The following is a 14,267-nucleotide window of genomic DNA, read 5'->3' on the forward strand; positions in this document are numbered from 1 at the left end:
AGATATGTATTTGATGAGCATGTGATGATGAATAATGCTGGGTGGATGGTTGGTGTCAGTGATTACCATGGTCATGGCGGATTGAAGGGGAAAGCTAATAGGTTGTCTCAAAGGTCATATGCTCTAAATGGTTCGTATTTGGACCTACCTTTTCTGCATCCTTGGTCACGGGACACAAACATGTGCAAATTAAAAAAAACCAAAAATCTTCACTAATACTAAGATACCAATATTCTAATACCAACGCTAATGCTAACACTATAAAAAGCGTAACCGCACTGCATACATACACACACTTCACTTGCACACACTTCAAGTCGTGACTTGTGAACTAACTCCACCTCCAAATCTTTCACCACATAACGTATGTTCCATACTTTCGCACCCATTTCTGTAATTTCTACGCCCATTGTTCATCCGTGACTTTTTCATTGTTTTGATGTGTTTTGTGGGGTGCAATATCTCTATCTCTCTCGTTGTCCCTACAGTTAAGACAACATGTTTTGTAGTACTATCATACCTCATTCATATTCTAACCTTTCTCTCTCTTCACTCTTCCCTTCTTGAATTCCGGGTAATGTAGTGTTGTGTACCACCTTATGAATTTAGATTGCTTTCTCTGTTTCCAAATCCAAACCTTGCCTTTCACGAGATGAGTCTCAGCGTCACTTTGTTGGCTGCACCTACACTGTACTCTAACCTGCTTTGTTTTCTAGTGGCTAGCTAGACACACACATATATATATATATATATATATATATATGTAGTCTTCTTCACATGTCTATGCTTATGCTGTCTAAATTATTTTTTCCCCTTCTTTCTCCACCTCCCTCTCCCTCCGTTTATGTATATCACTCTTAAGTATATCACTACCTTTTCATTTGTTTTTCTTATTCAACTTGTTCAGCTTACTATATATTATTAACTTCTGGATTGTGTTCTAACTTCCAAGTGTAGTTGGTTGTTAGACTGTTGAATTGAGCTGGTCTGCTGGCAATGTTTAATGATTTTTGGTTTGGTTTTACTGTTGTTGTTTGATTTTTGTTGGCTTGACTCTGAATTTCTCAGGAGGATGAAGGCTTTCTTGTTTCTGTTTGTGGCCCTTACTTTGTGCGGCTATGGTGTTTGTAAAGAATGCACAAACGTTCCAACGCAATCACATACATTCCGATACGAGTTATTGGCATCGAAGAATGCAACATGGAGAGAGGAAGTGATGTCTCACTACCACTTGACTCCGACGGACGAAACTGCTTGGGCTGATTTGCTTCCGAGGAAGTTCTTGACAGAACAGAACCAGCATGATTGGGGGATGATGTACAGGAAAATTAAGAACATGGGTGTGTCGAAATCCCCAGAAGGATTTCTTAAAGAAGTGGCTCTTGAAGATGTGAAGTTGGATAAGGATTCGATCCATGGCATAGCTCAGCAGACAAATTTGGAGTATCTGTTGATGTTAGATGTTGACAAATTGCTTTGGAGCTTCAGGAAGACAGCTGGTCTGTCCACTCCTGACACCCCTTATGGAGGGTGGGAAGGTCCTGAAGTTGAGCTTCGCGGTCATTTTGTTGGTTAGTTTATTCCATTAATTGTCTTAACTGTTACTATTTTCTTTTCTTTTCATTTCCTTTTTTCATGTCTAACTTGTGTTCAGTTTTGTGCTATTTGTTTGTGGGAAAATTTTATATATGTAATGTAACACCCAACTTTCAGAGTTCAGAGACCCTCTCCGGGTTTCAATTTTCAATATACCTAACACCTGATAAAAAGTATTGTTTTTATTTTTCTAGCTGATTCATCTCAAATAACTCTATGTTTTAAAATAAAATGTTATTTTAATGGTGTTCAGTATAGAGTTGGTGTTTGTGTATTATCACGCTTGTTTATACTCAACTCCCACATGCTAATAATGAATTCCTATAAGGAGTGGGTCCAAATTCTCTGTATTTTCTTTTTCCACATATTCAAACCCTCAACAACTTAGAACCAATAGATGGAGATCTTCCCATTGATGTTTGAGTTGGCAACTCAGACTTGAAACACATTTAAAATTTGAGTCATTTAATCTTTATCAACAATTACAATGCATTGCCGTATAAATACCGGAAAAAATCAACACCGTGTCCAATTGCTAGGGAGGAAAGGCCTTAAATGCAATCAAAACTTAATAACTTTGTAGTTGGTTGGTTACTTTCAAAGATGCAAAAGGGAACAACAGTTGAAGGCTCCTTTTCTGACAATGCTTTATCCACCTTTTGGCTCAGAGCTGAAGAAGATTGAACTATTAGTTGAATAAAAATTGGAGTGGAAAATTTAGACAATATTTCATAGGTAATGTTTTGCTATCTACCAACGGCAACAAATATTTTCGAGTCTTGTAAAGGTTGTCTTCCTATATGTAACTCTAAAAATCTCTTGGGCTCCATGGATTTCAATTACAGTCTGTATTTATTTACTATGATTGAGGTCTGTTCCTGATTTCTGAATATCATCACAAACCGATATGTTGACACACAAATGCATGTTTCTTTCTCTCTAGACTTTGGTGGACTTGTAACTTACCAGCACACTATCCCTGCTTAACACTTTGAGCCTCAGCAATTCACTTTTCAAATTTAACTTATGATTGTTTGTTTTTGACACTGTAAAGGGCATTACTTGAGTGCATCAGCTCTGATGTGGGCTAGCACACAGGATGATAGCCTGAAGCAGAAAATGTCATCTGTTGTTGCTGGCCTATCTGCTTGTCAGGAAAAAATAGGGACTGGATATCTATCTGCATTTCCTTCTGAGTTGTTTGATCGATTTGAATCTGTTCAACCTGTTTGGGCTCCCTATTATACCATTCACAAGGTACAATCAAAAGTGTATTTTATTATGAAAGGGCTTTGTTTTGGCCTTATGCTGTGGGATTTCAACTATTCATCTTCAACAGATTTTAGCTGGCCTCTTGGATCAGCACACATTTGCTAGAAACCCTCAAGCTCTAAAAATGGTGACATGGATGGTGGACTACTTCTACAATAGGGTACAGAATGTAATAACAAAGTCCACTATAAATAGGCACTATCAATCGCTAAACGAGGAAACAGGAGGAATGAATGATGTACTTTACAGATTATACAGCATAACAGTAAGTTAACTGGTTTGCATAATTTCTGTAACTCTGTTGTTGATTTGTTTGTACAATGTTTTTGAACTGTATACTTCTATGGCTTAAGCATAAGCGATAACAAAATTGAATTATAGCACAAGGTACCTGTAAACTTCAATTTGGAAGTAAATGTGTCTTGCTTTTCTATGCAGGGAGATTCTAAACATCTATTGTTGGCTCACCTTTTTGACAAGCCGTGCTTTTTAGGGTTGCTTGCAGTGCAGGTAACGCTAAAAGTTTTCTTTTTGACAGAGTTGCTATTTACTCCACATACTCTTGCCTTTTGTGACAGAAATTCAATTTTTTTTAAATCAGTTGTATTGCAATTTCAAAGTAATGTTGACTTTTAATGAGTACCTATATTTGTATAAGTTTCTATTAGAAGTAGGTTTTTAAGCCTAACTCAACCCAACAAAAACCAGTTTGAAAGGTGAGGTTTGCAACCACATATATATATATATATATATATATATATATATATATATATATATATACATTTTAAATTATAGAGACTCTAAGTACTCTAATATGTTAAAGGATGGGATTTAGGCCTAACTCAAGCTCCACAAACTGGCTTGTAAAGGTGAGGATTGTATTCACTTATATATTGTGAATTGGCCTTATCTCTAGTCGACGTGGGACTTCCAATAGTTGCTACCTTGTGCTTGGAGTTAAAATCCTAAAAACTGTTTCACATCTTGTGGGAGACTAAGTCACCCTTTATATTTCAAGTTTAATTTTTATGAAAACAGATCTTGTAAAGAAGAAAATACAGAATTTTCCACTTTTATGCATAAAAAAAGTTGATTCGACAAGAATGTTATTTTATAATGTTGTGGTACCTTTGAATGAAACAATGAGATATTTGAATGATGAACTTAGGACTCTTAATTCTAGTACAGAAATCGTGTTTAACTTTGCGTCATGACCCAAGAGTTAATTTTGAAACTCTCGTTTCCCATGTAGGCCAACGACATAGCTGATTTTCATGCTAACACACATATACCAGTTGTTGTTGGATCTCAAATGCGATATGAAATCACAGGCGATCCACTTTATAAGGTGATTTGCTTCACTCACATTCTAGATTACAGTTGTATATTCATCAAGTTTGAATGGAATAGTATTTATTAGCTGTTTATTGCTGTAATATCATTTATTCCGTTTTTTAATTCTTTTGTATGCAATTTATACACTTAACTTGTTATACGTTTTCAACAATCTAGCATAAGTTGTCTATGGCCTGCCAAATTAACCTATTCATTTGCTAATATAACTTGAATATAAGAATCATTGAAACAACTCCATAATATGTATGAGCATTCGATCTGTCAGTTTGGGAGTATACTTTCAACCTGAATGACAAACAAAATACACAAATTTGTTCGTACTTCAAAATTTACATGTCTATTTGTAATGTCAGTGTCCTTTTACTTTCTACTTTTGGCCTTCATTTTTAAAATTTTCAAACTACATCATTTCTTTGTTTGGACCCCTTTGTTGGGTAGTGTTTTGTTCAGTTAAATTGGAAGCAACATTTAAGCTCCTTATTACTTAACATTCGTCATGTCTTTCAACTTTGTGAAATTTGTTCGTTTGTTGTTGTTAGGAAATTGGGACATTCTTTATGGAACTCGTAAACTCTTCTCACAGCTACGCAACTGGAGGGACATCAGTCAGCGAGTTTTGGTATTAAGATTTTGCTTTTTAGTTTCGTTTTTTTCATATGCATTTGAAATTATCTGTTGAATAACTGTTTGTTACAAGGGTATCAAGTGGAAGTGTTACGTTCTTAATTAGTTGATGACAAATTCTTGATTTCTTTCTTAACTCTTTTTCTTCAAAACTTTTACACAGGAGTAATCCAAAGAGAATAGCAGACAACTTAAGAACAACAGAGAATGAAGAGTCATGCACGACTTATAATATGTTGAAGGTACACAACCAATCATTCATAATTTTATCATTTTAACTGTCAGAAGAGACAAAACTGATTATCACATCGTAATTCATCATTAAATGTTCTTGATTCATGTCTTTATGTGTGTTTGTGAGTGTTTCCATTGTCTCGGCTCTCAAAAATAAAATGATTTCAGGTTTCACGCCACCTCTTTAAATGGACCAGAGAAGTCTCTTATGCAGACTACTATGAGCGTGCTTTAACTAATGGAGTTCTCAGCATTCAAAGAGGAACAGATCCTGGAGTGATGATTTACATGCTTCCACTTGGTATTGGAGTTTCCAAGGCTAGAACTGGACACAGTTGGGGAACACCGTTTGACTCTTTCTGGTGCTGCTACGGAACTGGTATACGATTGTTTTGTTAAGATACTTCCAAAACTGCATCACACTGCACCATAATCTTATTTCAATTTCCTTTTCTGTTTATTAGGAATTGAATCATTCTCAAAGCTGGGGGATTCTATCTATTTTGAAGAGGAGGGGAAAGGTCCTTCACTTTACATCATTCAGTACATATCAAGCTCATTTAATTGGAAATCTGGCAAAATCTTGCTCAATCAAACAGTTGTTCCAGTTTCTTCATGGGATCCTTACCTACGAGTGACGTTTACGTCATCTCCTGTTGAGGTAAATGTGACATTGTTTTATGGGATGTGGCATGTCTCATTTAGCTAAATATTCATCTTTGATACCTTTTAGAGGACAATAGGTTCATTATAACTGATCCAGCTAGTGTCTTTGTGCCAAAAAGCTGTCTTGAATCTGCTTCAGGTAGTAAAAGGGTAAAAATGTTTCTTCATCAAGTATGTGAAGGTAGGGGCCTCCGAACAGAACTGGGTGGAGAAGGCCTATTTGAGGCAGAGAAAAGCCAATCGCAAAATTGAATTTCTAAACTACCTTATGAATATTTAGTCAGTTAGACTTATTTTAAATTTTTAATTGCTAAACAAATCAGCTGAAGTATGATGGAAGGGTACAATATTTCTAATAAAATGTAATAAATTTGTGGGACTTACAATGCAAATTTTAAAACCATATTTGAGAACAAACTAACCAGATTAGGAATCAAAGATCCTCTGCATTTTTCTTCTACAAGTTTTCAGATCTTTTTACTTCTGCAGAGTGCTTCGTCTACACTGAACTTTCGACTACCAAGTTGGACTAGTACAGATGGTGCCAAGGGGATATTAAATGGTGAATCTTTGTCGCTGCCAAATCCAGGTGTGAATGTCTCTAACTTCCTTTTCATTATCCAAATGCAGATATTCCTCCATTTATCTTATTTGCACATTGGTGACTAGAACGATCAGCCACAGAATAATAAATAGGAAAATGATTCATGGGCACCAATTTTGCAGCAAAAAATAATATTTGTGTATTTTTTAATGAAAAAATGAAAACTTAAAACATTGAAGTAATGTTTCTAATGTTTTATTTTGTGCACCTCCAGGATCTTTTTTGTCAATCACAAGACAATGGAGTGCTAGTGACAAGCTCACCCTTCAGCTGCCCCTTACCGTAAGAACAGAGGCCATAAAAGGTAAATTGATAAGATAATCCATGAGTGTTGAACACTAGAATTTCTAATAGAAAAAAAAAAGGTAAACTTACTGATAATGTTTTTAAACCAAATCTAGATGACAGGCCTCAATATGCATCTGTTAAAGCTATTCTTTATGGTCCTTATCTTCTTGCCGGTCATATAAGTGGTGGTGATTGGGACAACCTTAAAATTGAAGCTAAGGATACAGACTGGATCACTCCTGTTCCTGCCAGTTATAATAGCCAACTAGTTTCTTTTTTCCAAGATTTTGAAAAATCGACTTTTGTGTTGGCAAATTCAAACCAATCATTTGCAATGCAAAAGGTACCTGAATCTGGCACTGATTTGGCTCTTAAGGCAACCTTTAGGCTTGTCCTAAAAGAATCTTCCTCAAAGTTTTCAACATTAGCAGATGCTAATGAAAGATCAGTGATGTTAGAACCGTTTGATCTTCCTGGAATGAATGTGGTTCACCAAGGAGCAGATAAACCTCTTCTCATTCAAGATTCTTCCAATGGCAAGCCATCTTCTGTTTTTCTTGTGGTACCAGGATTGGATGGAAGAAATGAAACCATTTCTTTGGAATCACAGAGTGACAAGGGTTGCTATGTTTATAGTGGTTTGAGCTCTAATGCAGGTGTCAAGCTCAGTTGCAAATCTGATTCTGATTCTTCTTTTAAGCAAGCAACAAGCTTTGTTCCTAGGGAAGGATTGAGCCAATACCATCCTATCAGTTTTGTGGCTAAAGGGGTTAGTAGGAATTTTCTTTTGCAGCCATTACTCTCCTTCAGAGATGAGCCTTATACAGTATATTTCAACATTCAAGATTGATACAATTTTTTCTCCTTGGAAGTAAACAGTATAATGTGCTTCATCTATAAAAGATCAAGCAATCAATAAGCAAATGTGCAAATGTAGAAAGAATAGTTGATAGATATATCTTCCTGTGACTTGACCTTTCTGTGTATTCATTTATATAAATGAAAAGAGGGGTAGGAGAAGTGATGATATATCTCACTACTCAGTGTAGCTGTTTTTGTTACTTCAGTGTATGTGTTCTATTAATTTGATGAGTGAATTATCTATATTAAACTTGTTTATTTATCAGCACAGAATTAACTTCTGAATTAATGAACACATACTTAATAATGCTATATCATTGATGATGTGATTTGATAGAAAAGTCCAGAGACACTAAAAACAAGAGTTCAAAGATTTTATATGGTGGTTGCTATAATATTAAAAATAATATTTATAATATCTTAAAATGAGATAATGATACTAGCAAGAGCATAATTTAGCTAATGTTATGTTTTAAAGTTTATTCTTCTTACTTATCTATGAAAAGGGAAAAAAATATCAATTATTACCTTTTTAGTCTTTTGATTATAAATTTTATATATTATAGAATAATTTAACTCTTCTTCCTTATCATTATTGTCTTCAAGGTTTGAAGTGGATGAGAAACTGAGACTTTAAAAGAGAAAGCAAATAGATTGATGATTTGTTTTTTAGCATGAGGAGGAAAGGTGCAGTTGACACATTATGTAGGCTTTATTATACGATAGAGTTTCTTTATGTCACTAAAGCTATTGTATTGTTACATATGGTTTTCTATTAAAAAAATCATTGTTTTTAAATAAATATCTATTTTGTGTTTATATATTTAAATGAGAAATACAAACAAATGTTTCTTTGAAAAATGCAATTTTTGGCTGGGAAGTGAAATTTTGGAATTTATAATAAGAAAAGAAAAACTTAATTAACAAAATTAGGAGGCAAGTTAGTTCCACTAAATTTTTTTTGTTCTTAATATTTTTCCTGAAATATTCTTATTAGTAGTGTCTTAAAAAAATACATATGATAATCATATACTCAAATGTTGGATATTAATTATATAGTATTTTGGGAAAATAAATATATTTTTTCTAATAAACAAATATAGAAAGAGTAACTTGTTAGAAAAAAAATGAGATTATATTTGTTCGAGTAAATCAAATTTATTTTTAAAAATATTCAAAAATAGATGGTAAATAAAAAAAATAGGTGAAATAATTTTTTTTTAATTTTAAAAAATATATTAAAAATTTTAGACAAAAAAAAATAAATTTAGATTTAAAAATATAAAAAAAATACTTTTTAAAAATAATGAAAAGAATGATGAAAAATAAATAAAAATAAAAAAGAAAGAAAACAAAAGAAAAAAAGGACAAAAAGAGAGAACAAGAAAAAAAGAGTTCAAGTATTTTTTAAGAGGACAACTCTTTTATACATTTTAAAATTTCAATTTTATTCTTTTTTTCTATTTTTAATTTTGAAATATATAATCTAAAATTATTTTGAGATATACAATTCAAAATATACAATTTATTTTTTAAATTATATAATCTAGAATTCAAAATAAAAAATACATAATCTAAATTACAAATTATATATTTTGGTTATACGATCTGAAACATATTTCTTTTTATTTTATATTCTGAAATCTATAATTCTATAATTTGTGATTTATTTTTTTATTTAATATTTCATGTTATATAATATATAATACAATTTTTATATTTCATGTTATACAATTTATAATACAATTTTTATATTTTGAATTGTAAAATCTAAAATGCAAAATAAAAATACATTGTCGAGTGTACACTCTGAAATATAAAATAAAAAATGTATTATGAATTGTACAATTTAAAATGTAAAAGGTAAAATAAAATAGAAGAGTGAAAAGGGTACGAAATACCTATGAATGAAGAAAAAAAAAATGGGAGCCTTGTGAATGTGGAGGAAAGAGCATTGGTGGAGATGGTGGAAGAACGAAACAATGGTTGAGGTAGGGGCTTTGCCACAGGTGGAGAAAGAAGATGGGTGAAAGTGGATATGGAAGAAGACGATGGGTGAAGGGCATTATTAGAAGTTTTGAGCCAACATGTCTTACACGGGTTGATTTATCATAGACTAAGTTAAAAAAAAGTTTACTCAACTCAACTACTTTTTGGTGAGTAAAAAATTTTGTAATTTGTTCCAATTTATCAAGAATTGATGGGTGACTGAGTTGATTCACTTATGATTATTTTATTTTACATATCTATTGTAGTACAATCAAAGTACATTGACTAGATTCAATTTTTTTTTATAGTAGTGGATCAATGTGTTTGTCTAATTCTCCAAATATTATTATAAAGTTGGTTATCAAAAATTAAAGTATCAACATATTTAACTAAGAAACAAATAAATCAAATATCTAAATTATTCAAGTATTATTCAACAATATTTAAGCACTTAAAAATATCAAATTGTAAACTTATATAATAAAACGCCACATATATAAATATCCAAAGAGTACGGAAATTGGTATATGAAGGTACACAGTACCCCAAACCTATTCATAACAAAGAAAAGAGGCACCACATTGCCTATCATCAATACAATAGTTCAAAAACCGCATAAGTTTTTGTCCAGAACAAGAGAAATTCTAAATAAATAAACTCCTTCAGTTGCGGGCCCCATAACGAGCTCAATACCCGTCCATAACCATCAAGTTGCAGCATCTCTACTATCATTACCACTGCCAAAGGTTCTCACATCAATAAAATTGATGATCATCGCAATGGAGAAAACCACACACAACATTCAAGCAAGCGAAAGGGTAAGCTAGTGTAACAGATCCTTATATTATAACACTCAGTAGGTAAGTTCAAAACCAAACATAATTAACAGATATCCACACATGATATACCCAAACCACTTAAGACTTTTTGACTTGACTATCCGAATACATACGATGAGGCACCACCACCAAACTATGGAATTACGTCCTAGCAGTGAGGCATCACCACGAGGCCTTCGCGGAATTACATCCTTACATGAGGCACCACCACGAGACCTCCGTGGAATTACGTCCTGGCCTTGAGGCACCACCACGATACCCCCCGTGAAATTACGTCCTTATGTTGAGGCATCACCATGAACCCTCATCTCGAGGTTCATGGAATTAAGTCCATTAGATGAGGCACCACCAGGGACTCCCAATAGGAAGGTCCATGGGATTACGTCCATTAGTTGAGGCACCACCATGAACTCTCACTACACGAGTCATGGAATTACGTCCTACTTAGACTTTGTATATGTGTCACCAACCAATCAGAGAGTTCCCATAAATACTAATATCATGTTGACATGCATATGTATATACACAACCAATCATAGAGCTCACAGTTCCCAATTCATACACAATAAAGCAACATCTTATTTCCATCTCAACCTCATACTATAACCATGGCATCATCCCTCAACCGTTCTAGTAAAGCATTTAGATCAGACAAGCTAGCAACACATCAGTGAACCACTCAACAATAGTACCAAAACCTGTCCCTAGTCTCGCTCAGGCTAAAAGGTCTCGCTCAGGCGAGGGAGACCCTCTCGCTCAGGCGAGCCCCTTCTCGCCTAGGCGAGGGCTCGAGGAGTGGGACAGCAGCTTCGGCGATCTCTCGCTCAGGCGAGTCCCTTCTCGCCTAAGCAAGATCACCCTCGCTCAAAAATGCAAACTCGTCGCCTGAGCGACAGTTCAAGCAGAAGATCCTGGGCGAGCCTCTGTTAGTCTCGCTTAGGCGAGACACGCTCGCTTGGGCGAGAAAACCAGTACTCACCACTGTTCTCACGTGCAGCAGACAAGCATTCAGGCCCAACAATGTTTAAACAAGTTTCCAATCAATTAGAATCATCAATCAAGTCATGCCATCATGAAACAGAATCAAAACAAGTAACAAATCGAAATAAACAAGCGAACCTAGCTTCCCTTACCTGTAAAGGGGTTATACGAGACTTCGACACTGAACCACGGAGCACAGCAGCTCTAGAACCAGACTTGCAAAAGTGAGCCAAACCAAGGTCAAGTTGAACGCGAATCTGAGCATACTTCGAAACCCGCACAGAGATTTTGTGGAGAAAAAATGGATGAGTTAGGGCACTGATTTTTCAGGAATGACTTGCAATTGAGGGACCTTTGGCTGCTTTAGGGGCCTTAACACCTATGGGTCAGTCCTTTAAGCCCAACAGTGAGACAACCCCTAACATTAGGCACTAAAAAAAGTGGGTATTACAATATTAATATTAACATTAATATTAATATTTATTATTATTATTATTAGAAATATGGACATGGTATTTTTTATTTTTTTATTGAGAAGAAGTATTTTAAGAAGTAAAAAGACCATTAAATCAATAAGAGCATTATATTTACCAACATATGAATCATATTGATATTAATTAGTTATTTTATTTGTGTTTTTTTTTTTCTAGACGAAGAAACGAGCCTTCATTCCCAAGTTAGAAAAAAATAAAACTAAATCTTAACTAAAACTAAAATATGAATAGAAAAAAAAAACAGTCAAAATTCATAAGAAAGTAAGTTTGTTTTTATGTCGAGTAAAAAGTGCCTTTTTATACATGGTTTTATAGACCATTGTACGAATGATTAAAATTAACTTATATTTGATTATAATGTTATAAATAAGTATATAAGTATAGAGAAAATGAATTAATAATATAAATAACAAAATCAAATCCATATGTTCAGAAGGCAAACTTAACTAAAGCTAAAATAGTTATAAAAGATATGAACAGAACATTAATTAAAAAATAAGTCTGTTTCTATGTTGGTTAAGGGATGCGCTTTCTATTGTTTTCTAATTAATATATATATATATATATATATATATATATATATATATTTAAATTTATGAATTAAAGTAACATCACATTGTATCTAACATACAAACCACACTTCTTAAGATTCTTAACAACTTATTATGTTGTTGCTAATAGGTAATAAGGAGTTATTTTTTATTATAAGTATATTTAAAGAAATTTTAATTCACTAAAAAGAATTTTAAAAATTAATTTCAATTATTCTATTTAATAATTATATCATGTTTAAAAATTATGAATTTGTTTAAAAATAAATTAGTATCTATTACTACAATTTTAAATCAACGTCCATTATCTTTTTTTTTTCTTATAGTGAGATAAGAAAAATATATTTTAATAGTCTTTTAAATAAAAAATATATATATATATATATATATATATATATTTTTTGTTAATTTTCATATTTTTTAATAGTTTTTTGTGTTAGTTTTCATATTGTTTAAAGTAATTTAAATTGGATAATTTTTTAAAATATTTAAGCATAATATATAAATTAAATAATATATTACAAATTTTGCATTAATACTTATACTTTTGTTGCATAAATTATAAAATCAATTTATGTTATTAAAAGGAAAGAAAATCAAACCAATATTATGCTTTCATAATAATACTAAAAATAGTTATAATATTGTTCTTATGAAAAATGGTAACATGGTAATTTATTGTATTGGAAAAATGCATTTTAAGAATTAAAAAAGAAGGAAGAAGCATATGAAATGGATAAAAGCATCATATTTAGTGGCATATATAACATATATACCATATCCTCACGTGAAATGTACGTATTAGAAAATTAATGTTTTATGCCATAACTTATTAAACTAAATGTAATTATTAAAAGAAATATTTTTGCATTAATACTTATACTTTTTGTTCCATAAATTATAAATGCAATTTATGCAATTAAAAGGAAATAAAATCAAACCTATGTTATGTTTTCCATAATAATAAGAAGAAAAGTTATAATTATTTTCTTATTAAAATTGACAAGATTGTAATTTTTATTGCACTGTGAAGAAGCATTTTAAGAAGTAAAAAAAAAAAACATATGAATGAAATGAATAGGAGTAATGAGATTTGATTTATTGGTTGTTATGACTTTGGCAAGTGTACCAAGTCGTGCAAGTAATAAAAATGGTAAGTCCAAGTATCGTTTTCCCACGGAAATTGCGTTTGTTTAGTTAACTAGGTGTACTTACTAATTTAAGCGTTGAATGTAACCATTGATTAATTCGAAACAAGTGAAAACATAAGGATTTCTAAACTTTAAAGTGATAAAATACCAAGGCAAAGACTCATTGGGGTTGGAATTCATGACCAAAACTCTAAGCAAGCACCTCACAATATAAATCTCTCATCTACTCAAGCATTGACATCAAAGGTATTCAATCCCTAATCCCTTAGGGGTATGTTTTGAACTTTTATGTAAAAATTACTAATCCCTTAGAGGTTTAAACACAAAAGACACATTAAAAACGATGTCTAGAATGACCAAAAGCTTTGGTCTATGTCTAGAACCAAATCTTTAGGTTGTTCTATCCATGTCTAGGGTTCCAAAACACTTTCCAATGACTAGATACCACCCAAAACGCATAGATATTCCATCATGCACGAAAATAATTTAGATAGAACACAAAAACAGTGAAAGAGATTCTATTGCATAGATGAAACTATAACGAGTTTAGGTACATTACATCCAACCCCAATGAGATGGAGTTTAGCTACTCCTATACATCTAGAGCACAAATGGAGTTGAAATGGTAGAATGGATGAAGAAAGATTGATCCTTTAAGCTCCAGAAATGTCTCTGCCTTCGTTTTGAGTTCCAGCAGTGTTCCTCCCACCAAAAACTGTCTTTCTGTTCGAGTCTCGACACTTTTAATGTTTGAGCAAAAA

General features: G+C 32.6%; 1 protein-coding gene across 5 annotated transcripts; it reads left to right on the top strand.

Annotated features, from left to right (window-relative positions):
• Nucleotides 1-265: 265 nt before the first annotated feature.
• On the top strand, nt 266-7,720 carry LOC114169218. 5 transcript variants are annotated; one of them, XM_028054271.1, is made up of 13 exons: nt 266-364; nt 1,069-1,571; nt 2,651-2,853; nt 2,936-3,133; nt 3,307-3,378; nt 4,121-4,216; nt 4,764-4,843; nt 5,012-5,090; nt 5,251-5,461; nt 5,547-5,743; nt 6,238-6,337; nt 6,567-6,656; nt 6,754-7,720. In XM_028054271.1, exons 2-13 carry the CDS (start codon nt 1,073-1,075, stop codon nt 7,488-7,490), a joined length of 2,562 nt encoding a protein of 853 aa, XP_027910072.1. In that variant the 5' UTR covers nt 266-364; nt 1,069-1,072; the 3' UTR covers nt 7,491-7,720. The 5 variants fall into 5 exon arrangements, with proteins under 5 accessions (XP_027910072.1, XP_027910073.1, XP_027910069.1 ...); XM_028054272.1 differs by lacking the exon at nt 266-364 and adding an exon at nt 435-574; XM_028054268.1 differs by lacking the exon at nt 266-364 and adding an exon at nt 512-690.
• Nucleotides 7,721-14,267: the final 6,547 nt, after the last annotated feature.

The sequence above is a fragment of the Vigna unguiculata genome, chromosome 11 (assembly GCF_004118075.2).
Source record: "Vigna unguiculata cultivar IT97K-499-35 chromosome 11, ASM411807v1, whole genome shotgun sequence".
Lineage (NCBI taxonomy): Eukaryota > Viridiplantae > Streptophyta > Magnoliopsida > Fabales > Fabaceae > Vigna > Vigna unguiculata.

What these genes read in the sequence shown, in the direction of transcription:
- LOC114169218 (XM_028054268.1), top strand. Translation starts at nt 653, where the DNA reads ATGAGTCTCAGCGTCACTTTGTTGGCTGCACCTACACT. An exon ending in TTACGTCATCTCCTGTTGAG is followed by an intron (nt 5,744 to 6,237) that starts GTAAATGTGACA and finishes TTACTTCTGCAG; the next exon opens with AGTGCTTCGTCTACACTGAA. An exon ending in AAGAACAGAGGCCATAAAAG is followed by an intron (nt 6,657 to 6,753) that starts GTAAATTGATAA and finishes AACCAAATCTAG; the next exon opens with ATGACAGGCCTCAATATGCA.